Genomic DNA, 27946 nt, shown 5'->3' on the forward strand with positions numbered 1-27946 from the left:
TGATCTCAGAGAGTTTGCTGTTTAATAGGAAACAAATTAACATCAGATTGATTAAAGGACAATACACACAGGGTGACAGTACAAGGATACAGACATGGACCAAGCTTTCTTTGGTGAGACACAGCAGCAAAAACATTAGCGTTCCATCCCTGTCCCTCCTCCAACCTCACCGAGGTTGGCTCATAACGATTACTGCATGGATTCACTGAGCCCACAGTTGGATACAGTGACCCACTGAAGGGGCTTCCATCACTCTCCTGGCTTCTTGGCAGTAAGTTGGACCATTGTCACCTCTCCTGGTGTCATGTGACTCGATCTCTGGCAATGATCCTGTGACTTTGACAGTGCCGCAGTTACCCGAGGGAGGGGCTGCTTGTCCCAGTTTCCCTGAACATAGAAAATATCGCATTGTCAAGGTTTGATTTTAAATGAACTTAAATAATTTTAGTGTAGCATAGAATCTGACTATCTCCCTGTGGCAGGGTTGCTGGGATGTAGTCCTGCAGAAGCTTTGATACTTACTGGGAAACTCACTGCTGAGGACTTGTTACAGTGCACGGAAATGGGTGCAAAATCGTACATGGCTTTCAGCACCTGACTGCTGAACGAGCTCCAGGACACTGCATCAAACTGTTGTGTTACTGGGACCTGGGGACAGCTACAAATCCTGTCATCGTCAATCCTTTAAAAATAGAACAGTGGCATGACCATCACTATCAATGGCATCACTGAGCCCCCCACTCCGCCCCCACCCACCCACCCCCTAAGAATCCTGCAGCGAGTAACTCAGATCCTGACTCCCAAGGCCTATCCACCATCTACAAGGCACAGTCAGGAGTGTGATGGAATACTCCCCACTTGCCTGGATGGGGCCAGCTCCAACAGTCGAAGCCTGACACCATCCAGGACAAAGCAACCCTCTTGACTGGCACTACATGCACAAACATCCGCTCCCTCCGGTATAGTGTGTGCTATCTACAAAATGTACTGCAGAAATTCAACAGCACCTTCTAGACCCTGTGACCTCTATTATCTACAGTGACAAGAGCAGCAAATACGTGGGAACACCACCCCTTACAAGTTCTCCTCAAAGCCACTTACCATCCTTACTTAGAAATATATTGCCGTTCCTTCACTGTCCCTGGGTCAAAATTCTGGAATTCCCTCCTAAGGGATATTGTGGGTCAACCTACAGCAGTTCAACAAGGCAGCTCAGCCCCACCTTCTCAGGGGCAGTTAGGGATGGGCAATATCTGCTGGCCCAGCCAGTGATATGCGAACCTTGTGAATGATTTTGAAAAGTTTTTATGTCTGTAGGTCCAGGGACACAATTTGTGCACGTCTCGAAGGAGATTCCCCTGACTTTCGTTGCACTATTTGTGACCATCCCTCAGCTGACTCACCCAACATTTCAGTTACTGTGCAAAGATCTCCTGCTGTAGCTCAGTGTTTTCCATGGTGTTTAATCATCCTGTCAATGTTCTGCTATGTCAAATATACTGTAAAAATGCAGATTGTTACCTGTTGATAAAGGTGAAATATTTTTGTAGGTAACTGATATCCACTGCACTTTTGCATAATTCCAGTTGTGTCTGGGGGTAGTAGTGCACGTAGTTCACACACATTTCTTCATTGATTCCAAATCCCCCCTAAACAAACAAATTGCAATCACGTCAACTTTCCAATTTGTCCCAAACCCTTTGAACTCTTCCTCATGTTTATTCATTTTCCATTTAACATCAACTCACTTTGAACTGTCGTCACTCTCAACTTCTCTCCCATCTCTCTCCTTTCTTTCACCCACCCCACCCACTGCACATCTCTCTCTCTCTCTCATTAGGCACATGAAGGGAAATTCTTCATATTTGTGACAATGTGGACGGTTATAGTCAATCCCAGAGGTGAGGCCAGTGCTGTCTGAAGGTGTGTGTGTAACTAGACCTCAATGTGACTCTGCAAAGTGATCATTTTGTATCAATTTCCTTTCTTCCTTAAAACCTGTTACATCTCCAAATATAATATGTTCTGATGAAAGATTAGAATCTTTTACACTGTTTTGATGTCTGACCAGAGTATTGCCAGCATTTTTTGCCTCTCTCTCTCTCAGATTCCAACATTCCCAGGACATTTCTCTTGTCAGCTGAAGATATTTGTTCATTAAGATGGGTCAGTCCCTGCTCTGATGTTTCAGTACCTACCACAGTCACATGACTCCGGTCCTCAGTGTTATATGTGCAGGAGGTTATCAAAACATCTCCCTGTTGAGAGGAATCACATGGTTAAAGAACATTTACTGAATTGATTAAGGTATGGGCAGGCTCCACAACAATGTTGAGGGCCAGGGGCTGAGGAAGAGGGAGAGCTGAACGAGAAGGGCAATTACAGCCAAATTGTTGTACAAAGTTGTAATTAAGAAATAAAAGGCACTTGTAACAAAGCCAACGCAATAACTTTAGTTTCCAAACTAAAAGGTAACAAAGGACTTTGTGAAATAAGCTCATGGAATGCCTTTGTAACAGTTTCTAGTAGAATCTATTATAAGAACATCAGGCAAGACGTTATTTTAGATCTTGTTTTATGGAATAAGGTTAATTTGCAATACTTGAGGAAGAGTGAGCCTAACACATTGTCCAGCCCTGGGAGGGGAGGCACCAACAGTTCTCTCTGAGCATTCCTCTGTCACACTGTTCCCCAGTGAGGGGCAGCGAGTGGCTCCATGAAACAACCTGAACGTGAAGCCATGACCCCGGTTCCACCACAACTGCATTGGCTGGGACTGCACCCCTTGTATATGGAGTGGTAGCAAAAACTACCTGTAGGTACCAGTAAAAGACGAGGACACTGGGGTGGGGGCGTGAGCAAGAGATGGAATAGAAAAGTAAATTAGGCGGAAACAAGGAATCAAGTCTCATTATCCATGAAATGAGAGAGTTAGCTCCTACAAACCTGCCCCACCATTTGTGAAGATAAGAACTAATTTTCTCCCTGGACTTCATCTCCCCACTCAATCTGCATATTCTCGCAGTACCAAATCCGTTTGATGTAGTTATTGATTGATATTGATGTATTGATCAAAAGCTTAGCAGCCTGCCTTACAACAAGACAATGACTGAGCATCCACAGCTCTTTGGGATACAGAGTCACAAGATTATCGAGTGAGAACAGTTCTCATTTTCAGTTATGATCAAACTGAAGAAGGCATTTGGTATGCTTTCCTTTATTGGTCAGAGTATTGAGTACAGGAGTTGGGAGGTCATGTTGCGGCTGTACAGGACATTAGTTAGGCCACTGTTGGAATATTGCATGCAATTCTGGTCTCCTTCCTATTGGAAGGATGTTGTGAAACTTGAAAGGATTCAGAAAAAATTTACAAGGATGTTGCCAGGGTTGGAGGATTTGAGCTACAGGGAGAGGCTGAACAGGCTGAGGCTGTTTTCCCGGAGCATCAGAAGCTGAGGGGTGACCGTATAGAGGTTTACAAAATTATGACGAGCATGGATAGGATAAATAGACAAAGTCTTTTCCCTGGGGTCGGGGAGTCCAGAACTAGAGGACATAGGTTTAGGGTGAGAGGGGAAAGATATAAAAGAGACCTAAGGCCAACTTTTTCACGCAGAGGGTATGTGTATGGAATGAGCTGCCAGAGGATATGGTGGAGGCTGGTACAATTACAACACTTAAGAGGCATTTGGATGGGTATATGAATAGGAAGGGTTTGGAGGGATATGGGCTGGGTGCTGGCAGGTGGGACTAGATTGGGTTGGGATATCTGGTCGGCATGGACGGGTTGGACCGAAGGGTCTGTTTCCATGCTGTACATCTCTATGACTCTATGATCAAACTCTCTCTCTGCATCTGTGACACCCCCATCTCTGCACCCTTGGGCCATGGGAAAGCTTGGCACCTGTCAAGTTGGCATCAATTTTAATTAGACCAACTCTAACTTTCTGAAATTCTATTGCAGTCTACTCTCCTGACAGGTCAGCCTTGTGAATAGTTGTTGCATTCCCTGCAAGACAAGTTGTTCCCCAATCCACATTAGTCAATTTGCCCCTTAGTTTCATTTTTAATTAAATCACTCAATTTAAAATTAAAATGTGCTAATATTATGATATGGAGGAGTTGGTGTCAGACTGGGTGGACAAGGTCAGAGGTCATATGACACCAAGTCATAGTCCAACAGGTTTATTTGAAGTTCATCTGATGATGGAGCACTTCAAAAGCTTTTGATTTCAAATAAACATGTTGGACTTTAACCTGATGCTATGTCACATTTAATGTTATGATTGATCTTCCTCAGAGAGTCCTTTGCAATAAAGTTATCAATTTACCTTCCTCAACAGTTCCCAAGTTGATTCTTTGTTATATTGATATGAAAATTATACTTTCAATGAACTTGTCCTTGATATTTTTCCCATAAATTTGGTTTGTCCAGTGTATCTAAGGATTGTGTGTGTGTGTGTGTGTGTGTGTGACTGTGTGTGTGTGTGTGTGTGTGTGTGTGTGTATGTGCGTCTGTGTCACTGTGTGTGTGAGTGACTGTGTGTGTGAGTGACTGTGTGTGCGTGTGCATCTGTGTCACTGTGTGTGAGTGACTGTGAGTGACTGTGTGTGTGTGAGAGTGACGGTGAGTGACTGTGTGTGTGTGTGTGAGTGACTGTGAGTGACTGTGTGTGTGTGTGTGAGTGACTGTGTGTGTGAGTGACTGTGAGTGACTGTGTGTGTGTGTGTGTGTTTGTGAGTGACTGTGTGTGTGTGAGTGACTGTGAGTGACTGTGTGTGTCTGTGTGTGTGTGTGTGAGTGACTCTGTGTGTGTGTGAGTGAGTGTGGAGTTGCACATACTCCCAGTGATTGCGTGGGTTTCAGTTGGGTGTTCTAGTTTCCTCCAATGATATGCAGGTGGATTAGCTGTGGGAAATGTAAAGTTACAGAGTGGGGACTGGGTCTGGGTGGGATACTGTTAATGGGTCGGTGTGGACTTGATGGGCCAAATTGCCTGCTTCCACAGTTTCGGTGATAAACTGGCTCTATACTCTCTGCAGCTTTGTGACTGAAAGGTGACCGCATTTGAAAATGGATGAGTTAGGGGGAGCTAGACAGGGCAGGGGGAGCTAGGCAGGGCAGGGGGGAGCTAGGCAGGGCAGGAGGGAGCTAGGCAGGGCAGGGGGGAGCTAGGCAAGGCAGCAAGAGCTAGGCAGGGCAGGAGGAAGTTAGGCAGGGCAGGGGGAGCTGGGCAGGAGGGAGCTAGGCAGGGCAGGGGGGAGCTAGGCAGGGCAGGGGGAGCTGGGCAGGAGGGAGTTAGGCAGGGCAGGGGGAGCTGGGCAGGAGGGAGCTAGGCAGGGCGGGGGAGCTAGGCAGGGCAGGGGGGAGCTAGGCAGGGCGGGGGAGCTGGGCAGGGCGGGGGAGCTAGGCAGGGCAGGGGGGAGCTAGGCAGGGCAGGGGGAGCTGGGCAGGGCAGCGAGAGCTAGGCAGGGCAGCGAGAGCTAGGCAGGACAGGGGGGAGCTAGGCAGGGCAGGGGGGAGCTAGGCAGGGCAGCGAGAGCTAGGCAGGGCAGGTGGGAGCTAGGCAGGGCAGGGGGAGCTGGGCAGGGCAGCGAGAGCTAGGCAGGGCAGGGGGGAGCTAGGCAGGGCAGGGGGGAGCTAGGCAGGGCGGGGGAGCTGGGCAGCGCAGGGGGAGCTAGGCAGGACAGGAGGGAGCTAGGCAGGACAGGAGGGAGCTAGGCAGGGCAGGGGGAGCTAGGCAGGGCAGGGGGAGTTAGGCAGGGCAGGTGGGAGCTAGGCAGGGCAGGGGGAGCTGGGCAGGGCAGCGAGAGCTAGGCAGGACAGGGGGGAGCTAGGCAGGGCAGGGGGGAGCTAGGCAGGGCAGGGGGAGTTAGGCAGGGCAGGAGGGAGCTAGGCAGGGCAGGGGGAGCTAGGCAGGGCAGGGGGAATTAGGCAGGGCAGGAGGGAGCTAGGCAGGGCAGGGGGGAGCTAGGCAGGACAGCGAGAGCTAGGCAGGGCAGGGGGGAGCTAGGCAGGACAGCGAGAGCTAGGCAGGGCAGGGGGAGCTAGGCAGGGCAGGAGGGAGCTAGGCAGGGCAGGGGGAGCTGGGCAGGGCAGGGGGAGCTGGGCAGGGCAGGGGGGAGCTAGGTTGTTTCTCAATATTATCCCTCCCACCTCCACTGGAGATTCTAGGACATGGAATCGCTGTCTTGGGCTGAGGCTGGGTGTTGAGGGGAGTCATTATTTTAGACTGAGTTAAGTGAATTTTACACTCGGCTGTTTGTGAAGGTTTGAAATGATAAACCCACCGAAATGTGAATGTTCAGTCATTCAGGGTCAGCAAAGGGTTGGAGGGTACAGGACCGGGTGGGGCTATGGGACGGGACGGGACGGGATTGGGGGTACGGGGTGAATTTCCAGAGACACTCACCGGCTTCACAGTGATCTCTTTCTGTAAAAGTCGGATTTCCTGAAAGATCAAAGTAGATTCTTATGAAACTGACTCAATCTTTTTGTTCTTTCCTTGAAATGCACAACATTTCATCAGTTTCCACAGAACCAGCTCAATACACACCATTATTGGGGTCCTGTCCTTTAACAGTCCTGATTCCCTGTCACTCTGGGCTGCAGGATTGTGTTTCCCAGCTGCTCCCAGTGAGGGGGGGGGGTCACAGGAAACAATTCACTGACTGGGATGAAGAAGTAAATTGCACCTCACCGTTTCTAACCAGACTCAGAGAGGAAGTCCAGAAATTAAATAGATACAAACAGGAAATTCCACACAGCCATTGGCTGTAACCAGGGGCTGTGTGATCACCTGAGCCTTGACTAAAACATACAGAGGTACATTATATAAATGCTCACCCAAATTTGGCCCAAGGAGCTAGAGCACAAGGAGATGAGACTTGGTCAGAAAGGTGCATTTCAGGAGTTGGGGAGGGGGTGGAGTTTGGGGAATTCTCCACAGCCCCATCCCGGGCATTAAAGGGTTAAACATAAAGTCTGGTTATAGTGACTGGCCTTGTATTTGCTCAGTTATTGGGTATTGTATAATCTAATTGGCGGGGGGAGGGGGTTCCAAGGCATTACAGTGAAAAGCTCTCCACTGCCTGAGGATCTGAAGAATAGACAAGTTTGATGATGCCAGGCACAGAGGAGTGGGAATCTGGAATTCTCTCTCACTCAAAACAATCATCTGGAGGAGCCGGTGTTGGTCTCGGGTAGACAAAGTTAAAAATCACACAACATCAGGTTATAGTCCAACACTGCTCCTTCATCAGGTAGCTTCCAGAGCTAGTGCTTCCAAATAAACATAGAACAATACAGCGCAGAACAGGCCCTTCGACCCTTGCTGATGCACCGATCTGTGAACTATTCTCAGCTTGTCCCCCTACACTACCCCACCATCACCCATGTGCTTATCCAAGGATTGTTTAAATCTCCCTAATGTGGCTGAGTTGATTACATTGGCAGGTAGGGCATTCCACACCCTTACCACTCTCTGAGTAAAGAACCTGCCTCTGACATCTGTCTGAAATCTATCTCCCCTCAATTTGTAGTTATGGGCCCTCGTACAACCTGACATCATCATCATCAGAAAAAGACTCTCCCTGTCTCCCCTTCCCAATCCTCTGATCATCTCGTATGTCTCTATCAAATCCCCTCTCAGCCTTCTTCTTTCCAATGAGAACAGACCCAAATCTCTCAGCCATTCCTCAGGAGACCTTCCGTCCAGACCAGGCAACATCCTGGTAAATCTCCACTGCACTTTTTCCAATGCTTCCACATCCTTCCTATAATGGGGCGACTTCAGTGTCATCTGCAAATTTACTAATCCATCCACCTATGCCTGCGTCTAAGTCATTTATAAAAAAGACAAACAGCAGTGGTCCCAAAACAGATCCTTGTGACACACCACTAGTAACCGGACTCCAGACTGAATATTTTCCATCAACCACCACTCGCTGCCTTCTTACAGAAAGCCAGGTTCTAATCCAAACTGCTAAATCACCCTCAACTCCATGCCTCCGCATTTTCTCCAACAGCCTACCATGTGGAACCTTATCAAAGGCTTTACTGAAGTCCATGTATACCATGTCAACTGCCCAACCCTCATCTACATGCTTGGTCACCTTCTCAAAATACTCAATGAGGTTTGTGAGATATGACCTGCCCTTGATGAAACCACGTTGACTATCTGCAATCAAATTGTTGCTTGCTAGGTGATTATAAATCCTTTCCAAAACCTTTCCTACAACAGACTTAAGGCTGACTGGTCTATAATTACCTGGGTCATCTCTACTGCCCTTCTTGAGCAAGGGCATAACATTTGTAATCCTCCAGTCCTCTGGTACTAAACCTGTAGACAATGACGACTTAAAGATCAAGGCCAAAGGCCTCCCTATCTCCTCCCTAGCTTCCCAGAGAATTCTCGAATAAATCCCATCTGGCCCAGGGGACTTGTCTACTTCCAGAATTAATAACACCTGTTCATAACTAAATCCTTTCTAGTCTAATATCTCGTACCTCGTTCTTCTCCTGGGCAATATTCTCCTTTTCCTGAGTGAAAACCGATGAGAAATGTTGATTTAGCATCTCTCCGATCTCCACAGGGTCCACACACAACCTCCCACTTCTGTCTGTGACTGGCCCTATTCCTACCCAAGTGATCCTTTTATTCCTCACATGCCTATAGAAAGCTTTAGGGTTCTCCTTTATTCTATTTGCTAAAGACTGCTCGTTTCCTCTCTTTGCTCTTCTTAACTCTCTCTTTAAATCCTTCCGAGCTGATCTGTCTCATCGCCTCATCTGTACCATCTTGTCTCATCAACACATAAGCCTCCTTCTTCTGCTTAACAAGTGAGACAATTTCTGTAGTAAACCACAGTTCCCTTACCTTATCACTTCCTCCCTGCCTGACAGGAACATACCGATCAAGGACACACAATATCTGTTCCTTAAACCAGCTCCGCATTTCCATTGTCTGCATCCCCTGCATTTTGCTCCCCCATTGTATGCATCCTAATTCTTACCTAATCACATTATAATTGCCCGTGCCCCATCGATAACTCTGGACTTGTGGCATGTACCTATCCCTTTCCATCACTAAACTAAACAGAACTGAATTATGGTCACTCTCTCACCTACAACTAAATCAAACACCTGGCCTGGTTCATTACCAAGCACCAGATCCAGTGTGGCCTCCCCTCTTGTCGGCCCTTCGACATACTGTGTCAGGAAACTGTCCTGTACACATTGGACAAAAACTGATCCATCCAACGTACTAGAGTTATAACATTTCCAGTCAGTGCTGGGGAAGTTAAAGCCCCCCACAATGACCACCCTGTTCCTTTCACTCCTACCCAGAATTGTTTTGCTGATCCTTTCCCCCAATCCCCTGGAACTCTGCAGAGGCCTGTAAAAAAACTTCCAGCAGTGTGACCTCTCCTCTCTGTCTCTAACCTCAGCCCATACCATCTCAGTAGATGGGTTCTCGTCAAAAGTTCTTTCAGCCACAATTATTTAAACCTGTTGGACAATAACCCAATGTTGTGTGATTTTTAACTACTCAAAACCATTCTGGTCTCCTTCCTGTTAGAAGGATGTTGTGAAACTTCAAAGAGTTTAGAAAAGATTTACAAGGATGTTGCCAGGGTTGGAGGATCTGAGCTACAGGGTGAGGCTGAACAGGCTGGGGCTGTTTTCCCTGGAGCGTTGGAGGCTGAGGGGTGCCCTTATAGAGGTTTATAAAATCATGAGGGTCATGGAATAGGGTAAATAGACCCTAGGGGATAGGGGAGTCCAGATCTAGAGGGCAGAGGTTTAGGGTGAGAGGGGAAAGATATAAAAGATATATAAAAGGGGCAACTTTTTCACACAGAGGGTGGTACGTGTATGGAATGAGCTGCCAGAGGATGTGGTGGAGGCTGGTACAATTGCAACATTTAAGAGGCATTTGGATGGGTATATGAATAGGAAGGGTTTGGAGGGATATGGGCCGGGTGCTGGCAGGTGGGACTAGATTGGGTTGGGATATCTGGTCAGGTTAGACCAAAGGGTCTGTTTCCATGCTCTACATCTCTATGACTCGATAAAGTAGAACATGTCAGAACTGAGACTGATGGATTTTAGTTGGGCATAGGGATTGAATAATCAATGAAAGAAAGCTTGACTTCACTTTTAAACTTGAATCAAGCCGCTACATGGAATCAAGATGCAGAAATCAGCTGGAGGTGAGTTGCTTCATTAGACTTTGTCCCAGAGCCTTTACCAATCTTGAGGTTCAGGCCGGAACAAAAGAATTAACCAAAAGCCAGCAATACCTGGAAATGAGTACTGTAATGTTCATCGGCATTGACCACGTCCACCTCAACCCCACTCCGAACCAGGACGGTTTTAACCTTTCTACCAGCAAGGTGAGTGTGAAGCTGTGAAGCAAAAATGTGAATCCCACTCTCCGGTAAACTCTGCAAAAGTAGCAAAATATCAACATTGACCCTGAATGATTAGTGAACACCACATAGAGCATGACTGAAGGTAGGCTGGATATGCTTGTGATCTTCATTCTCAAAACTCAGTCATAACCTCCTCCTGATCAGACTCTGACCCCCAGTCAGTCTCTGTCTATCTGTGTGATCACCCCAGTCAGTCTCTGTCTATCTGCTGTCATTGCCCCAGTCAATCTCTGTCTATCTGCTGTCATTCCCCAAGTCAGTCTCTGTCTATCTGCGTCATTGCCCCAGTCAGTCTCTGTCTATCTGCGTCATTGCCCCAGTCAGTCTCTGTCTATCTGCGTCATTCCCCCAGTCAGTCTCTGTCTATCTGCGTCATTGCCCCAGTCAGTCTCTGTCTATCTGCGTCATTCCCCCAGTCAGTCTCTGTCTATCTGCGTCATTCCCCCAGTCAGTCTCTGTCTATCTGCGTCATTCCCCCAGTCAGTCTCTGTCTATCTGCTGTTATTGCCCCAGTCAGTCTCTGTCTATCTGTGTCATTGCCCCAGTCAGTCTCTGTCTATCTGCGTCATTCCCCCAGTCAGTCTCTGTCTATCTGCGTCATTCCCCCAGTCAGTCTCTGTCTATCTGCGTCATTCCCCCAGTCAGTCTCTGTCTATCTGCTGTTATTGCCCCAGTCAGTCTCTGTCTATCTGTGTCATTGCCCCAGTCAGTCTCTGTCTATCTGTGTCATTGCCCCAGTCAGTCTCTGTCTATCTGCGTCATTCCCCCAGTCAGTCTCTGTCTATCTGCGTCATTCCCCCAGTCAGTCTCTGTCTATCTGCGTCATTGCCCCAGTCAGTCTCTGTCTATCTGCGTCATTCCCCCAGTCACTCTCTGTCTATCTGCGTCATTGCCCCAGTCAGTCTCTGTCTATCTGCGTCATTCCCCCAGTCAGTCTCTGTCTATCTGCGTCATTGCCTCAGTCAGTCTCTGTCTATCTGTGTCATTGCCCCAGTCACTCTCTGTCTGCGTCATTGCCCCAGTCAATCTCTGTCTATCTGCTGTCATTCCCCCAGTCAATCTCTGTCTATCTGCTGTCATTCCCCCAGTCAGTCTCTGTCTATCTGCGTCATTCCCCCAGTCAGTCTCTGTCTATCTGCTGTTATTGCCCCAGTCAGTCTCTGTCTGTATCATTGCCCCAGTCAGTCTCTGTCTATCTGCTGTCATTCCCCAAGTCAGTCTCTGTCTATCTGCGTCATTGCCCCAGTCAGTCTCTGTCTATCTGCGTCATTGCCCCAGTCAGTCTCTGTCTATCTGCGTCATTGCCCCAGTCAGTCTCTGTCTATCTGCGTCATTCCCCCAGTCAGTCTCTGTCTATCTGCGTCATTCCCCCAGTCAGTCTCTGTCTATCTGTGTCATTGCCCCAGTCAGTCTCTATCTATCTGCGTCATTCCCCCAGTCACTCTCTGTCTGCGTCATTCCCCCAGTCAGTCTCTGTCTATCTGCTGTTATTGCCCCAGTCAGTCTCTGTCTATCTGCGTCATTCCCCCAGTCAGTCTCTGTCTATCTGTGTCATTGCCCCAGTCAGTCTCTGTCTATCTGCGTCATTCCCCCAGTCAGTCTCTGTCTATCTGTGTCATTGCCCCAGTCAGTCTCTATCTATCTGCGTCATTCCCCCAGTCAGTCTCTATCTATCTGCGTCATTCCCCCAGTCACTCTCTGTCTGCGTCATTCCCCCAGTCAGTCTCTGTCTATCTGCGTCATTGCCCCAGTCAGTCTCTGTCTATCTGCGTCATTGCCCCAGTCACTCTCTGTCTATCTGTGTCATTGCCCCAGTCAGTCTCTGTCTATCTGCTGTTATTGCCCCAGTCAGTCTCTGTCTATCTGTATCATTGCCCCAGTCAGTCTCTGTCTATCTGCGTCACTGCCCCAGTCAGTCTCTGTCTATCTGCGTCATTGCCCCAGTCAGTCTCTGTCTATCTGCGTCATTCCCCCAGTCAGTCTCTGTCTATCTGCGTCATTCCCCCAGTCAGTCTCTGTCTATCTGTGTCATTGCCCCAGTCACTCTCTGTCTATCTGCTTCATTGCCCCAGTCACTCTCTGTCTGTGTCATTGCCCCAGTCAGTCTCTGTCTATCTGCGTCATTCCCCCAGTCAGTCTCTGTCTATCTGCTATCATTCCTCAGTCAGTCTCTGTCTGTCTGTGTCATTCCCCAGTCAGTCTCTGTCTATCTGCTGTCATTCCTCCAGTCAGTCTCTGTCTATCTGCTATCATTGCCCCAGTCAGTCTCTGTCTATCTGCGTCATTCCCCCAGTCAGTCTCTGTCTATCTGCGTCATTCCCCCAGTCAGTCTCTGTCTATCTGCTATCATTGCCCCAGTCAGTCTCTGTCTATCTGCGTCATTCCCCCAGTCAGTCTCTGTCTATCTGTGTCATTGCCCCAGTCAGTCTCTGCACCATATTCTCACTGTATGACTCTGCTCTATCAATAGTTGGTTAGTCTGGGACACCTTGTGTACACTCACCTGCTCTGTGCATCTTGCTGTACAATATCCAGTGAGCTCAAAGTTTGCCTCACCAGGTGGAATAGCCATGACCGGAGTGTACACCAATCCAAGTTCAAGGATTCCTGCATTGACCTTCCGCAAAGTGGGAGTGTAGAACAAGCGAATTCCAGAACTGTCCAACCTTCCTGCGATGCAGAGTTTTTATCAATGTTGATAACTGAACTGCATTCACTTGAAACCTGGCTGGTTCATTAAACACATGCTTCTCCTTTGGTTAAACAAAGTGCAAGTTGAACAGGTTACAACCGGGCTCTGCAGCACAGGTACCTGTACCTAACCAGAGAAAGATGTTATACATCCTCACTGGTGCATAGACGGAATTTACCAAAACTCCACCCATAGGGCACCACTCCGAAACCGGATCACACTGACTGAGTCCTCAGTTCAGTAAAATCATATCTCATCACTAGCCAGATACTAACTTGGATACACACAGGGGGCTTCTTGTTTTACTCTGGAGACAGGGATTTTTTTCTACACCTCATTTGGTGTTTGTTAATATTGAATCTATGAACAAGTGCTTACATTCAGATATTTGAGTTAGAATATAGAACAGTACAGCACAGGAACTGGCCCTTCAGCCCATTACGTGTGTGCTGACCACAATGCCATTCTAAACTAATCCCATCTGTCTATACACGGTCTAGCTCCCTCTATACGCTCTGTCTATTCATGTGTCTGTCTAAATAACTCTTAAACATTGCTATTGCCTCTGCTTCTACCACCCTCTTGGCAACACTTCCAGGTACCTATTACCCTCTGCGTAAAAATCTTGCCTCGCACATCTCCTTTAAACACCACCCCCCCCACCCCCTCACTTTAAACCTATGCCCTCTAGTGTTTGACACTCCCGCCCTGAGCAGAAGATGCAGACCATCCCCACAATCCATGCCTCTCATAAGGATACATCGGATGGAGAAGGAAATGGCAGGGGATGGACGCACTTGAAATGTGGAGCTTATTCAAGGAACAGCTACTGCGAGCCATAGAGTCATAGAGATGTACAGCACGGAAACAGACCCTTTGGTCCAAGCTGTCCATGCCGACCAGATATCCCAACCCAATCTAGTCCCACCTGCCAGCACCTGGCCCATATCCCTCCAAACCCTTCCTATTCATATACCCATCCAAATGCCTCTTAAATGTTGCAATTATACCAGCCTCCACCACTTCCTCTGGCAGCTCATTCCATACACGTACCACCCTCTGCGTGAAAATGTTGCCCCTTAGGTCTCTTTTATATCTTACCCCCTCACCCTAAACCTATGCCCTCTAGATCTGGACTCCCTGACCCCAGGGAAAAGACTTTGTCTATTTACCCCATCCATGCCCCTTATGATTTTATAAACCTCTATAAGGTCACCCCTCAGCCTCCGACACTCCAGGGAAAACAGCCCCAGCCTGTTCAGCCTCTCCCTGTAGCTCAAATCCTCCAACTGGCAACATCCTTGTAAATCTTTTCTGAACCCTTTCAAGTTTCACAGCATCTTTCCAATAGGGAGGAGACCAGAATTACACACAATATTCCAGCAGTGGCCTAACCAATGTCCTGTACAGCCGCAACATGACCTCCCAACTCCTGTACTCAATACTCTGACCAATAAAGGAAATCATACCAAACGCCTTCTTCACTATCCTATCTACCTGTGACTCCACTTTCAAGGAGCTATGAACCTGCACTCCAAGGTCTCTTTGTTCAGCAACACTCCCTTGGACCTTACTATTAAGTGAATAAGTCTTGCTAAGATTTGCTTTCCCAAAATGCAATCCTTGATAAGTCTATACGTATCGGGCAGGAGATAGTTGTTGAGAGAGGGAGCCATGGTTTACTAAAGAAGTTGATGCACTTGTCAAGAGAAAGAAGGCGGCTTATGTGAGGATGAAGCATGAAGGCTTAGTTAGGGGGCTTGAGAGTTTTAAGTTAGTCAGAAAAGATCTAAAGAGAGAGCTAAGAAGAGCCAGGAGGGGACATGAGAAGTTGTAAGATCAAGGAAAACCCTAAGGCCTTCTACCAGAAAATCCGGGATAAAAGAATGACTAGAGTAAGATTAGGGCCAATCAAAGACAGGAGTTGGAAGTTGTGTGTGAAATCTGAGGACATAGGGGAAATGCTTAATGAATACTGAATACTTTTTGTCAGTAATCACATTGGAAAAGGGCAACGTTAGTGAGAATACAGAGATACAGACTACAAGATTAGATGGGATTGATGCTGACAAAGAGGAGGTTTTAGTAATTTTGGAAGATCTGAAAATAGATAAAACGTCTGGGCTGACTAGGATTTAACTTCAGATTCTCTGGGAAGCCAGGGAGGAGATTCCAGAGCTTTTGGCTTCGATCTTTATGCCTTCATTGTCAACAGGAAAAGTGCCAGAAGACTAGAGGATAGTAAATGTTCTCTTTGTTTAAGAAGTGGAGTAGAGACAACCCTGGTAATTATAGGTCAGTGAGTCTTACTTCGGTTGTGGATAAAGTGTTGGAAAAGGATGTAAGAGATAGGATTTATAATCATCTGGAAAGGAATAATTTAATTATGGGTAGTCAACATGGTTTTGTGAAGGGTAGGTTATGCCTCACTAACCATATTGGGTTCTTCGAGAAAATGGCGAAACGGGTGGATGAAGGTAAAGCAGTTGTTGTAGTGTATATGGACTTCAGTTCAGTGTTTGATAAGGTTCCACACGGTAGGCTATTGCACAAAATACGGAGTTTCAGGATTGAATGTGATTTAGCTGTTTGGATCAGAAATTAGCTAGCTGAAAGAAGGCAGAGGGTGGTGGTTGATGGGAAATGTTCATCCTGGAGCTCAGTTACCAGTGGTGTGATGCAAGGATCTGTTTTGGGGCCACTGCTGTTTGTCATTTTTATAAATGATCTGAATTAGACATAGAAGGATGGGTTAGTAAATTTGCAGATGACACTAAGGTAGGCAGAGTTGTGGATAGTGCCGAAGGATGTTGTGGGTTACAGAGGGACTTGGATAAGATACAGAGCTGGGCTGAGAAGTGGCAAATGGAGTTTAATGCAGAAAAGTGTAAAGTAGTTCACTTTGGAAGAAGTAACAGGAATGCAGAGTACTGGGCTAATGGTAAAATTCTTGGCAGTGTAGATGAACAGAGAGACCTCATTGTCCTGGTCCATAAATCCCTGAAAGTTGCCACCTAGGCTGATAGGGTTGTTCAGAAGGCATACGGTGTGTTGGTGTTTATTGGTAGGGGGATTGAGTTTCGCAGCCACAAGGTCATGCTTCAGTTGTACAACATTCTGATACGGCTGCACCTGGAGTATTACGTACAGTTCTAATCATCGCGTTATTGGAAGGATGTGGAAGCTTTGGAAAGGGTTCAGAGGAGATTTACCAGGATGTTGCCTGGTATGGAGGGAAGGTCTTATGAGGAAAGGCTGAGGGAACTGAGGCTATTTTCGTTGGAGGGAAGAAGATTGAGAGGTGACTTAATGGAGAGGTATAAGATAATCAGAGGGATGGCGAGGGTGGACAGTGAGAGCCTTTTTCCTTGAATGGTGAAAGATAACACGAGGGGGCATAGCTTTAGATTGAGAGGTGATAGATTTCGGACAGTTATCAGGGATAGTTTATTTACTCAGAGAATAGTAGGGGCGTGGAATGGCCTGCCTGCAATAGTGGTAGACTCGCCAACGTTAAGGCCATTTAAATGGGCATTGGACATAGATATGGATAATATTAGAACGGTGTAGGTTAGATGGGCACCAGATTATTTTCACAGGTCGGTGCAACATCGAGGGCCAAAAGGCCAGTACTGGGCTGTAATGTTCTATTTTCTATAATTCTATATACTTCTATGAGGTCTCCCCTTAGCCTCTGATGTTCTAGCGAAAACAATCCAAATTTGTTCAACCTCTCCTTATAGCTAATCGACTCCAATCCAGGCAACGTTCTGGTAAATCTCTTTTGTCCCTCTGCAGTCTCCATGTCCTAACTATCATGTGACAAGCAGTTAGTGATAAGACTCTACTCTTACAAACTCGACCATTTTTCAGTTGACATTTGTTGCTCTGTGTTACACAGCCTCGTCCTTCATCTCAAGTCACAGAGACCTCTTTGTTACCTTTTCTGAGCCTCTCAAAACATTAATTTTGCTTGTTGGATGCAAAACTTCAAAGTCCACTGATCCATTCATCTCCAACCCCTCCATCTCCGACCCACAGACACACACACGCGCGCGCACACACACACACACACACACACAGTCATACAGCATCACACTTACCAGACAATCTCAGTGGGTTGTGGTAATGAACTTCCAGACGCAAGTACTTTGAGAAATTGGCTCCACCAATCATGAGTCCTACATCTTTTGGGTAATAAAATGGCTGCAAAGGCAGAAATAACTGGATTTCACTAAATGAGTAAATGGCAGATCCACAAATCACCTGTCGAAACATAATCTGAGCTTGTATAGAGATCATATCAAACTACTCTCTCCGTGTCACAACCTTCCCAACAAACTTTTAATCAAACATTACAAGGAACCCCGTGTCCTCCAGGAGATTCAAACATTGGCTCCAACACTAAGGTAAGGGGCTGTACTGATGAGATGGATTCCTTACGGTGATGAAATGTCTGAAATCAAACGTTTCAGCTCAGTGAGCAAACGTACATCTTGAACCTCAACCTGAGCTACAAATCTTCTCAAAACTCGCTAATGGATTCCTTACAGCTGAGTGGGTGCGATGCTGTTGCTGAGAGGGTGAATAAGAAGATGGCTAAGGCTCTGTTCTGTCAGCCTATGATTTTTGTATGGTCTGATCTGCTGGTACAGCATGCAAATCGACCTGTCATTGTACCTAGGTACATGTGACAATAATAAATCAAACCAAATCAAATACCCCAACTTGTCGGAAGACACCACTAGAAATGAAACCAATAAAAGAGCAATGAGCATGTGACTGATAAGTTGAGGGAGGAGGAAATAGCCAGAAAATATAGAGAAGTGGAGTGAGCTGTTTTAAAAAGAGAGAAATTGCTTTTATAACTAATTCAGTGTCTGTATGTTTTCCCCCAATACCCTTCCCATAAGACTATTAATTAGCCCTTTCTCAATCCATCATCATAAGATAGTCTAAAATCTAAAATAGTCTAAAATCTAAAATAGTCTATTGCCTAATTATTTCCTTAACACGTTGCTCTCAAAAAACATTTGTGCAACTCTCCACTGAATTGATGCTCATTCGATTTACCCAATCTATATGTAAATAAAGTCACCCAGGATTATTGCATTGTCCTTGTTACATGTTTATTTCCTGATTTATATTGTACCCTATTTTAACACGATTGATGGGATAAAAGTAAATAATGTTTGTAGAATGTGTATAGAATTTCTTCCAACTCTATGTGTATGAAGGCCAGGGAGGGAGAGTAGACTCTTGGATCGTGTTGTGGGGAATCAGATGGTAGGAAAAATACAAGGTGTAGGAAATAATGATCCTAATGTAATACACCTTAAGATACTGATAGAGAAGGATATAATATGACAAAGAACAGGTTAATGTCTTGCAGAAAGGCTGTTCGTAAGAATCTTGAGCATAGGATGTGGAAAATAAAATAGACAACGCTATTGACAAACAACAATGTAGACCAACAAAGATAGGACCATGTCGGGACATTCAGGATAAAATCACAGAGAGTGAGGAAAATGGCTGCAATATTAAATATTTACTTCAAGTGGTAAATGGATCAATTGAACCTAAAATTGGAAGATGAAATTAAAATGATGTAATTACATGAAACATAATATTTAGAGGATAAAAATATTCCTGATCCAGAAAGATTGAATCAAATGTTTTAGAATTATCTGGGAACAAAGGCAAAGACAACTTTATATACATTGAGTCATTAACTAGCACCAGAGTACCTCAAAGGATGGATGGGTAGTCAATATCATTCTGACAGTCAGAGAGGAGGTAGAATCTGTCAAGAGAATTATTGATCACTAAGCTTAATGTCAGCAGTCAGAAAACTAATTGAATATCTCCAAAAGGAGAGGATAGATACCATCCAGGAGAGAGAAATACAAAAAAGAATAGTCAACATGGATTAGAAAAGGGAATTTTTTGATTGATGAACCACACTGAATTCTTTCAGGAGGTAACAACAGAATAGAGGAAGTTGATGTGTCGATGTAATTTTTCTCATTTCCCAAAAGGCCTTGGATAACATGTCACGTAATAAATTAATTCCTCAAGGTTTTTCAACGTTCTTTACCTGAAGCCTACCAAAATAAACTGGGATGTGACCTTGGCTTTTCATCGACCCTGTAGACATCCAGGGATGAAATAGAGGAGGAATGGACCAGTTTGATTTGATGAGTTGTTCGTGTCCAGAAAGATTGCAGATTTGGAATTGCATTAAGTGAGAGGTAGGATCCCACAGGTTCAGTGCTGGGAATAGGGTCAGTCATAATGACAGACAGTGTGGTCTCTTTTTTGGTGAGGGGGGGGGGGAGTCGTGCCTCACTAAGCTGATCAGGTTTTTTGAGAAGGTGACAAAGATGATCGATGAGGGAAAAGTGGTTGATGTTGTAGACATGGACTTCAGTCAAGCCTTTGACAAGGACCCTCTTGGCAGACTGGTCCAAAAGGTGAAGTCACATGGTATTGGGCTGAGTTGGCAAGGTGGATTCAGAACTGGGCAGAGGTGGGCACTACAGATGCTGAAGATTACAGTCAAGATCAGAGTGGTGCTGGAAAAGCATAATAGGTCAGGCAGCATCCGGGGAGCAGGAAAATTGACGTTTCGAGCAAAAGCCCTTCCTGATAAAAGGTTTTTTTTTGCCCGAAACATTGATTCCCCTGCTCCTTGGATGCTGCCTGACCTGCTGCGCTTTCCCAGCACCACTCTAATCTTGATTGGATACAGAACTGGCTTAGTCATAGGAGACAGAAGGTAGCGGTGGAAGGATGCTTTTAGGGTTGTGACAGTGGTGTTCCACAGGAATCAGTGCTGGGGCCTCTGCTGTTGTGGTCGACATAAATAATTTGGAGATCAAGGTGGCTGGTTTGCAGATGATACAAAGATTGGTGGAGTTCTGGATAGTGAGGAGGTTTGTCAGAGGATAGAGCAGGATATAGATCAGTTGGAGGCATGGGCAGAAAAATGGCAAGTGGAGTTTAGATTAGATTACTTTACTTACTTACAGTGTGGAAACAGGCCCTTCGGCCCAACAAATCCACACCGACCCGGCAAAACGCACCCACCCATACCCCTACATTTACCCCTTACCTAACACTACGGCAATTTAGCATGGCCAATTCACCTGACCCGCACATCTTTGGACTGTGGGAGGAAACCGGAGCACCCGGAGGAAACCCACGCAGACACGGGGAGAACGTGCAAACTCCACACAGTCAGTCACCTGAGGTGGGAATTGAACCGGGGTCTCAGGCACTGTGAGGCAGCAGTGCTAACCACTGTGCCACCGTGCTGCCCTAATCTGGACACACATGAGGTGATGGATTTTGGAAGTGGAAATTATTGTATATAGTGAATGGCAGAACCTTTAGGTGTATTGACATGCAGAGGGATCTGGGTATGCAGATCCACAGATCACTGAAAGTGGCAGCTCATGTAGATAAGGGAGTGAAATAGGCCAATGGCATGTCTGCCTTCATTGGACGGGACATTGAGTATAAGGATAGGCAGGTAATGCTGCCGCTTTGTGGAACTTCAGTTAGGCCACAGATGGAATATTGCGTACAGTTCTGGTTATCACACTCCCAGAAGGATGTGGATAATGTGGAGAGGGTACAGAAAAGGTTTACCAGGATGTTGCCTGATATGGGGGATTTTAGCTATGAAGGAAGGTTGGATAGACTCATTCCCCCCATGTGGGACCTTCACGCATCACACCCATCCACTCCCCTGTGATATCTTCAATGGACAGGCCCCTCAATCCCAGGGCACACCGTGCAGGACCATTACCATGTAGAACACCCACCCACCCCGCCACCCCTACCTCCCGGCCCCCAGTACCAGGCCGACCTCTCACTGACCTGTGCTCCCATTGCCCACGCGGCCAGCACATGTCGGCAGAAGTTGAGCCGCGAAGGCTTCATCCTGGAGTCACATGGGCCGCTGTAGAATGGAATCCGGTCCAACTCCGGGGCGCACTGGAACACCTCCATGTGGTGGACAATTGCTTCATTCCCCTTCGCAATCACTGGCTCATACTGAACACAGAGGGTCAGGGTTAGAGTCAGAGTCAGGGGGAGAGGGAGGATGGGGGTGAGGATGGCTGAGAGTGAGGGTGAGAGTGAGGGTGGGGGTCAGACTTTATTCCTGATGAAGGGCTCTTGCCTAAAACATTGATTTTCCTGCTCCTCAGATCCAGCAACATTCTGATTAGATTAGGTTAGATTACTTACAGTGTGGAAACAGGCCCTTGGGGCCAACAAGTCCACAGCGACCCGTTAAAGCGCAACCCACCCATTCCCCTACATTTACCCAACACTATGGGCAATTTAGCATGGCCAATTCACCTGACCCGCACATCTTTGGACTGTGGGAGGAAACCGGAGCACCCGGAGGAAACCCACGCAGACATGGGGAGAATATGCAAACTCCACACAGTCAGTTGACTGAGTCAGGAATTGAACCCGGGTCTCTGGCGCTGTGAGGCAGCAGTGCTAACCACTGTGCCACCGTGCTGCCCACCCTGATCTATAACCTGGTGTTGTGTGATTTTTAACTTTGTCCACCCCAGCTGAACACCGGTGTCTACAAATCATGTGATAGTGAGTAGTTAAAAGCTAATGAGAGGGCTAATAATTCCTCTACTCGACCAATAATCCTGAGCACCATAACTTTGAGAATTTCAGTTCATCAAAATCTGACTGTGTCACTGTGGGAATGTTAAACCCCAGTTAGTTCACAGATTAGTTTTGGGAAGTATTCTTACAGGCTGTGATCCTATCTCTGAATCCTCTCTGGTTAACTGTTTAATTCCTTCTTAATGAGCTCAATAACACACTCAACTCAGGATAAATAAAAGCAGGAAAGTGCTGGAAATGCTCAGTCTGTCTGGGCACAGTGGAGAGAGAAACAGGTAACTTCAGATCAGGGTCATAAGGTCACAGACAAGACTGAATGGGTCAGTCCCCTGTGTCCCATGGTACTATCAGCTTGTGCTGTGCCTGTAACACCAGAGCTCAGTGTAGGCTCCTGCTTGGACTTTGTATCAGAGTCCACAGAATTATGCGTCAGAAACAGGTCATTCTTCCCATCATGTCTGAACTTTACTTTTATTTAGTGCCAGTCTCCTGAGTTTTTCCCCATATCCCTGTACACCATTTCTCTCCCAATCATCAATGTCCTTCTCAGACGATCAATGGAGCCAGGGAAAGGGCATGCTTGGTATGGGGTGGGATCAAGTACCCAAATCCAGGCACAGGCAATGTGGTGAGGCACAAAAATAGAAGGGGATGGATTTTAAGGAGCATTCTCCCAATATGCTCAGGGTATATCCCTCCCAAAGATGTCCCCCTCTCCCTCCCCTTTCACTGGAATCAATGGAAATACAACATAGAACATTATAGCACAGTACAGGCCCTTCGGCCCTCAGTGTTGCACCAACCTGTGGAACTAATTTGGAGTCCGTCTAACCGACACTATTCCATTTTCATCCAATGACCATTTAAATTCCCTTAAAGTTGACGAGTCTACTGCTGTTACAGGCAGGGTGTTCCACTGCCTCTGACATCTGTCCTATATCTATCATCCCTCAATTTAAAGCTATGTCCCCTCATGCTAGCCATCACTATCCAAGGAAAAAGGCTCTCCCTGTCCACCCTATCTAACCCTCTGTTTATCTTTTCTGTCTCTACTGAGTCACCTCTCAACCTTCTCTCTAAGTAAAACAGTCTCAAATCCTTCAGCCTTTCCTCGTAAGACCTTCCCTCCATACCAGGCAACATCCCAGTAAATCTTCTCTGAACCCTTTCCAAAGCTTCCACATCCTTCCTATAATGCGGTGACCAGAACTGTACACAATACTCCAAGTGTGGCCGCACCAGAGTTTTGTACAGCTGCAGCATGTCCTCATTGTTCCGAAACTCAACTCAATCCCTCTATTAATAAAACCTAACACACTGTATGTCTTCTTAACAACTCTATCAACCTGGGTGGCAACTTTCAGGGATCTATGTACATGGATATCAAGATCTCTCTACTCATCTACATTACCAAGAATCTTACCATTAACCCAGTACTTTGCATTTCAGTTGCTCCTTTCAAAGTGAATCACCTCACACTTGTCCGTAATAAACTCCATTTGCCACCTCTCAGCCCAGCTCTGCAGCTTATCTGTGTCTCTCTGTAACCTACAACATCCTTCTGCACTGTCCACCACACCACCGACCTTAGTGTCACCCGCAAATTTACCAACCCCTCCTTCTATGCCCTCATCCAGGTCATTTATAACAATGACAAACAGCAGTGGCCCCAAAACAGATCCTTGTGGTACACCACTAGTAACTGAACTCCAGGGTGAACATTTCCCATCAACCACCACCCTCTGTCTTCTTTCAGCTCGCCAATTACTGATCCAAACTGCTAAATCATCCTCAATCTCATGCCTCCATATTTTGTATAACAGCCTACTGTGGGGAACCTTATCAAATGCCTTAAGGAAATCCATTTACACCACATCAACTGCTTTACCCTTATCCACCTGTTTGGTTACCTTCTCAAAGAGCTCAATAAGGTTTGTGAGGCATGACTTTCCCTTCACAAAACTGTGTTGACTATCCCTAATCAATTTAATTCTTTTTAGGTGATTATAAATCCTATCTCTTATAACCTTTTCAACACTTTACCCACTATCGAAGTAAGGCTCACTGGTCTATAATTACCAAGGTTGTCTCTACTCCCCTTCTTGAACAAGGAAACAACATTTGCTATCCTCCAGTCTTCTGGCACTATTCCTGTAGACAATGATGACATAAAGATCAAAGCCAAAGGCTCTCCCTGGCTTCCCAGAGAATTCTAGGATAAATCCCATCCAGCCCAGGGACTTATCAATGTTTACACTTTTCAGAATTGCAATCACCTCCTCCTTGTGAACCTCAAACCCTTCCAGTCTAGTGGCCTGTATCTCAGTATTCCCCTGGACAACATTGTCTTTTTCCAGTATGAATACTGATGAAATATATTCATTTAGTGCTTCCCCTGTCTCCTCGGACTCCACGCACAGCTTCCCACTACTATCCTTGATTGGTCCTAATCTTACTCCAGTCATTCTTTTATTCCTGAAATTCCTATAGAAAGCTTCAGGGTTTTCCTTGATCCTATCTGCCAACAACTTCTCATGTCCCCTCCTGGCCCTCCTAGCTCTCTCTTTAGGTCTTTCCTGCCTAACTTGCAACTCTCAAGCACTCTAACTGAGCCTTCATGTCTCATCCTAACATAAGCTGCCTTCTTCCTCTTGACAAGAAATTCAACTTCTTTAGTAAACCCTGGCTCCCTCGCTCGACAACATTCTCCCTGCCTGACAGGTACATATTTATTAAAGACACGCAGAAGCTGTTCCTTGGATAAGCTCTACCTTTCAATTGTGTCCATCCCTTGCAGTTTCCTTCCCCATCCTATGCATCCTAACTCTTGCCTAATTGCATTATAATTACCTTTTCCCCAGTTATAACTTTTTCTCTGTGATATATATCTATCCCTTTCCATCACTAAAGTAACCATAACCGAATTGTGGTCACTATCACCAAAGTGCTCACCTACCTCCAAATCTAACACCTGGCTGGGTTCATTACCCAGTACCGAATCCAATATGGCCTCGCCCCTTGTTGACCTGTCTACATACTGTGTCAGGAAACCCTCCTGCACACATTAGACAAAAACTGACCCACCTAAACTACTTGAACTATGGTATTTTCAGTCAATATTGGGGAAGTTAAAGATCCAATAACAACTACCCTGTTACTCTCGCTCCTATCGAGGATCATCTTCGTTATCCTTTCCTCTCCATCTCTGGGACTATTCAGAGGCCTATAGAAAACTCCCAGCAGGGTGACCTCTCCTTTCCTGTTTCTAACTCAGCCCAAACTACCTCAGTTAACGGGTCCCCAAACATCCTTTCCACAACTGTAATACTGTTGACCTTACCATCCCCACAGCACCACACTCCCCGCACTGGCCCACTCCCCCTCACTGTCCCACTTCCCCCTCACTGTCCCACTCCCCCCTCACTGTCCCACTCCCCCCTCACTGTCCCACTTCCCCATCACTGTCCCACTCCCCCCTCACTGTCCCACTCCCCCCTCACTGTCCCACTCCCCCCTCACTGTCCCACTTCCCCCTCACTGTCCCACTTCCCCATCACTGTCCCACTCCCCCCTCACTGTCCCACTCCCCCCTCACTGTCCCACTTCCCCCTCACTGTCCCACTCCCCCCTCACTGTCCCACTCCCCCCTCACTGTCCCACTCCCCCTTCACTGTCCCACTCCCCCCTCACTGTCCCACTCCCCCTTCACTGTCCCACTCCCCCCTCACTGTCCCACTCCCCCCTCACTGTCCCACTTCCCCCTCACTGTCCCACTCCCCCTTCACTGTCCCACTCCCCTCTCACTGTCCCACTCCCCCCTCACTGTCCCACTCCCCCTTCACTGTCCCACTCCCCCCTCACTGTCCCACTTCCCCCTCACTGTCCCACTTCCCCTACACTGTCCCACTCCCCCCTCACTGTCCCACTTCCCCTACACTGTCCCACTCCCTCTGCACCTCACTCCCCCCCCCACTCTCCCACTCCTCCCCCACTCTCCCACTCCCCTGACACCACACTCCCCCCCACTGTCCCACTCCCCTGACACCACACTCCCCCCCAGTGTCCCACTCCCCCTACACCACACTCCCCCCCACTGTCCCACTCCCCCTACACCACACTCCCCCCACTCCCCCTCACTGTCCCACTCCCCCCACTGTCTCACTCCCTCTGCACCTCACTGCCCCCACTCTCCCACTCCCTCCACACTGTCCCACTCCCCCTACACCACGCTCCCCCCCACTCCCCCCTACACCACACTCTTCCCCCCCCCCACTGTCCCACTCCTACTGCATCACACTCCCCCACCCTGCCACTGTCCCTCTCCCCCCCACTGTCCCCCATGGGCAATAATATCGGCTCTGCCAGTGATCACAGAATGTTCTGGCACAGAGGGAGGCCCTTCAGTCCATCATGCCTGCACTAGTGCTTTACCTAGCAACAGTCTCTTGCCATATTCCTGCACTCTACCGAACCATCCAATTCCCTCTCAAGTGCCGTGATTGAACTGGTCCCTCCAGTGTTCAGACACCCTCCACCCCCTCACCCTCCACTCCCTCACCCTCCACCCCCTCAGCCTTCTCTCCCCCACCCTCCACCCCCTCAGCCTCCACTCCCTCACCCTCCACTTCCACACCCTCCACTCCTTCACACTCCACTCCCTCACCCTCCAACCCACACCCTCCACTCCCTCACACTCCACTCTCTCTCCCTCCACTCCCTCACCCTCTACTCCCCCACTCCCTCACCGTCCACTCCCTCACCCTCCACTCCTACTCCCTCACCCTCCTCTCCCCATACCCTCACTCTCCACTCCCTCACCTTCCACTCCTCCACCCCCTCACCCTCCACTCCCTCTGCCTACCCCTTCACAAAGCTCTTGCTCGTGCTGTTACTTGCCATGACGATGTGATGTGCAGGGAAGTCATGGGGCAGTTTGCTGATGTAACACCAGTACGTTGTTTCCTGGTCAGGGATAGTCACGTTGGGAGCGAGCACCTCCAATATCTTGATATCTGAGGGCAGTGTTGGTGTCTGAAACATTGGCTTCAGGAGCTGTACTCGTTGTAGGCCACCGGCCATTTCCTTCAGATCTATTGACTGCAGTGATGCTATGGGATGGTCGAGGAATCTGTACAGAAGGTGAACTGTTCCACCCTGTGGTGAAGAGGATAAACAGTTGGACATAGATACACGTTGCATTCAAAGCCAATCAGGCTCTACACAGGAAGAAAGGGCACCCTCCCCAGTTAGAACAGAAACAGCCAGTTTCAGGCAGCTCACTTCCAACTCACCTCAATGATGTAGTCTCTTTGATCACAAGTGTTGAATGGTCTCTTGAAGGTGAGGTAAAGGCCTTGGGCAGACTGGTGAGCATCAATCAATTGGTAATCTTGCTGCATGTCCAAGTGAACCCGTGCCTCATCATCAGTCCAGGCATCCTAACAACACAGGACACGGGGAATCAATTTGGATCAATTAAAGACACAGGCCAACTTTCTAACAAGACTGTGTTTTGCTTGTGTGTGTGTGTGTGTGTGTGTGTGTGTGTGTGTGTGTGTGTGTGTGTGTGTGTGTGTGTGTGTGTGTGTGTGTGTGTGTGTAGTGTGCGTGAGGGTATGTGTGTGTGGTTTAGTGTGTGTGAGTGTGTGTGGTTGAGTGTGAGTGTGTGTGTGTGTGTTTGGAGGGGTGTGCGCTGTATGTGTCTCTGCTGACACTAAGGCTCATTGTGAGATCAATACAATGTGCAGCTTGCAATGACCTGGAACTGTGTCGGGTGTTTGGGAAGTGGCTGCTTCTGGATTCCCGTAAACACTGTACCTGACTTACCCCAAAATAGGAGTTCTGACCATCACTCCAGAGAATGGCCAGGTCAGCATTCTCAATGTCTCCTCTGTCTGACATTCCGAATATTATCCCAAACTTCAACTGTCTGAGCAAAAGGCGGAAATACACAACTTCCTGTGAATAGCTGACATTCCAGTCCAGTTGTGCCACTCCCTGGGGATCCAAAGGTACTCGATAGGGAAAGGAGCTGTGCCTGGGGATGGTGGTGTTAAATGAAGACACCAGTACTCCGAGAATGATCAGCAGGGTGGTCAGGTAGATGCAGATAGTCTCCCGGAGTCTCAGGCTCTGCCTACACTGAGAATCCCTCAT

General features: G+C 47.3%; 1 protein-coding gene across 1 annotated transcript; it reads right to left on the bottom strand.

The window, feature by feature from the left end:
• Positions 1 to 27946, bottom strand: dbh (dopamine beta-hydroxylase (dopamine beta-monooxygenase)). The gene is made up of 12 exons (XM_060841238.1): positions 27617 to 27946; positions 27082 to 27228; positions 26687 to 26944; positions 21014 to 21190; positions 17233 to 17335; positions 12941 to 13107; positions 10306 to 10449; positions 6414 to 6452; positions 2199 to 2258; positions 1522 to 1649; positions 523 to 682; positions 1 to 387 (listed from the first exon to the last, which is right to left on the bottom strand). The coding sequence occupies exons 1-12, from the start codon at positions 27944 to 27946 to the stop codon at positions 250 to 252; spliced, it is 1851 nt and encodes a 616-aa protein (XP_060697221.1). The 3' UTR covers positions 1 to 249.

Source organism: Hemiscyllium ocellatum, chromosome 21 (assembly GCF_020745735.1).
Source record: "Hemiscyllium ocellatum isolate sHemOce1 chromosome 21, sHemOce1.pat.X.cur, whole genome shotgun sequence".
Lineage (NCBI taxonomy): Eukaryota > Metazoa > Chordata > Chondrichthyes > Orectolobiformes > Hemiscylliidae > Hemiscyllium > Hemiscyllium ocellatum.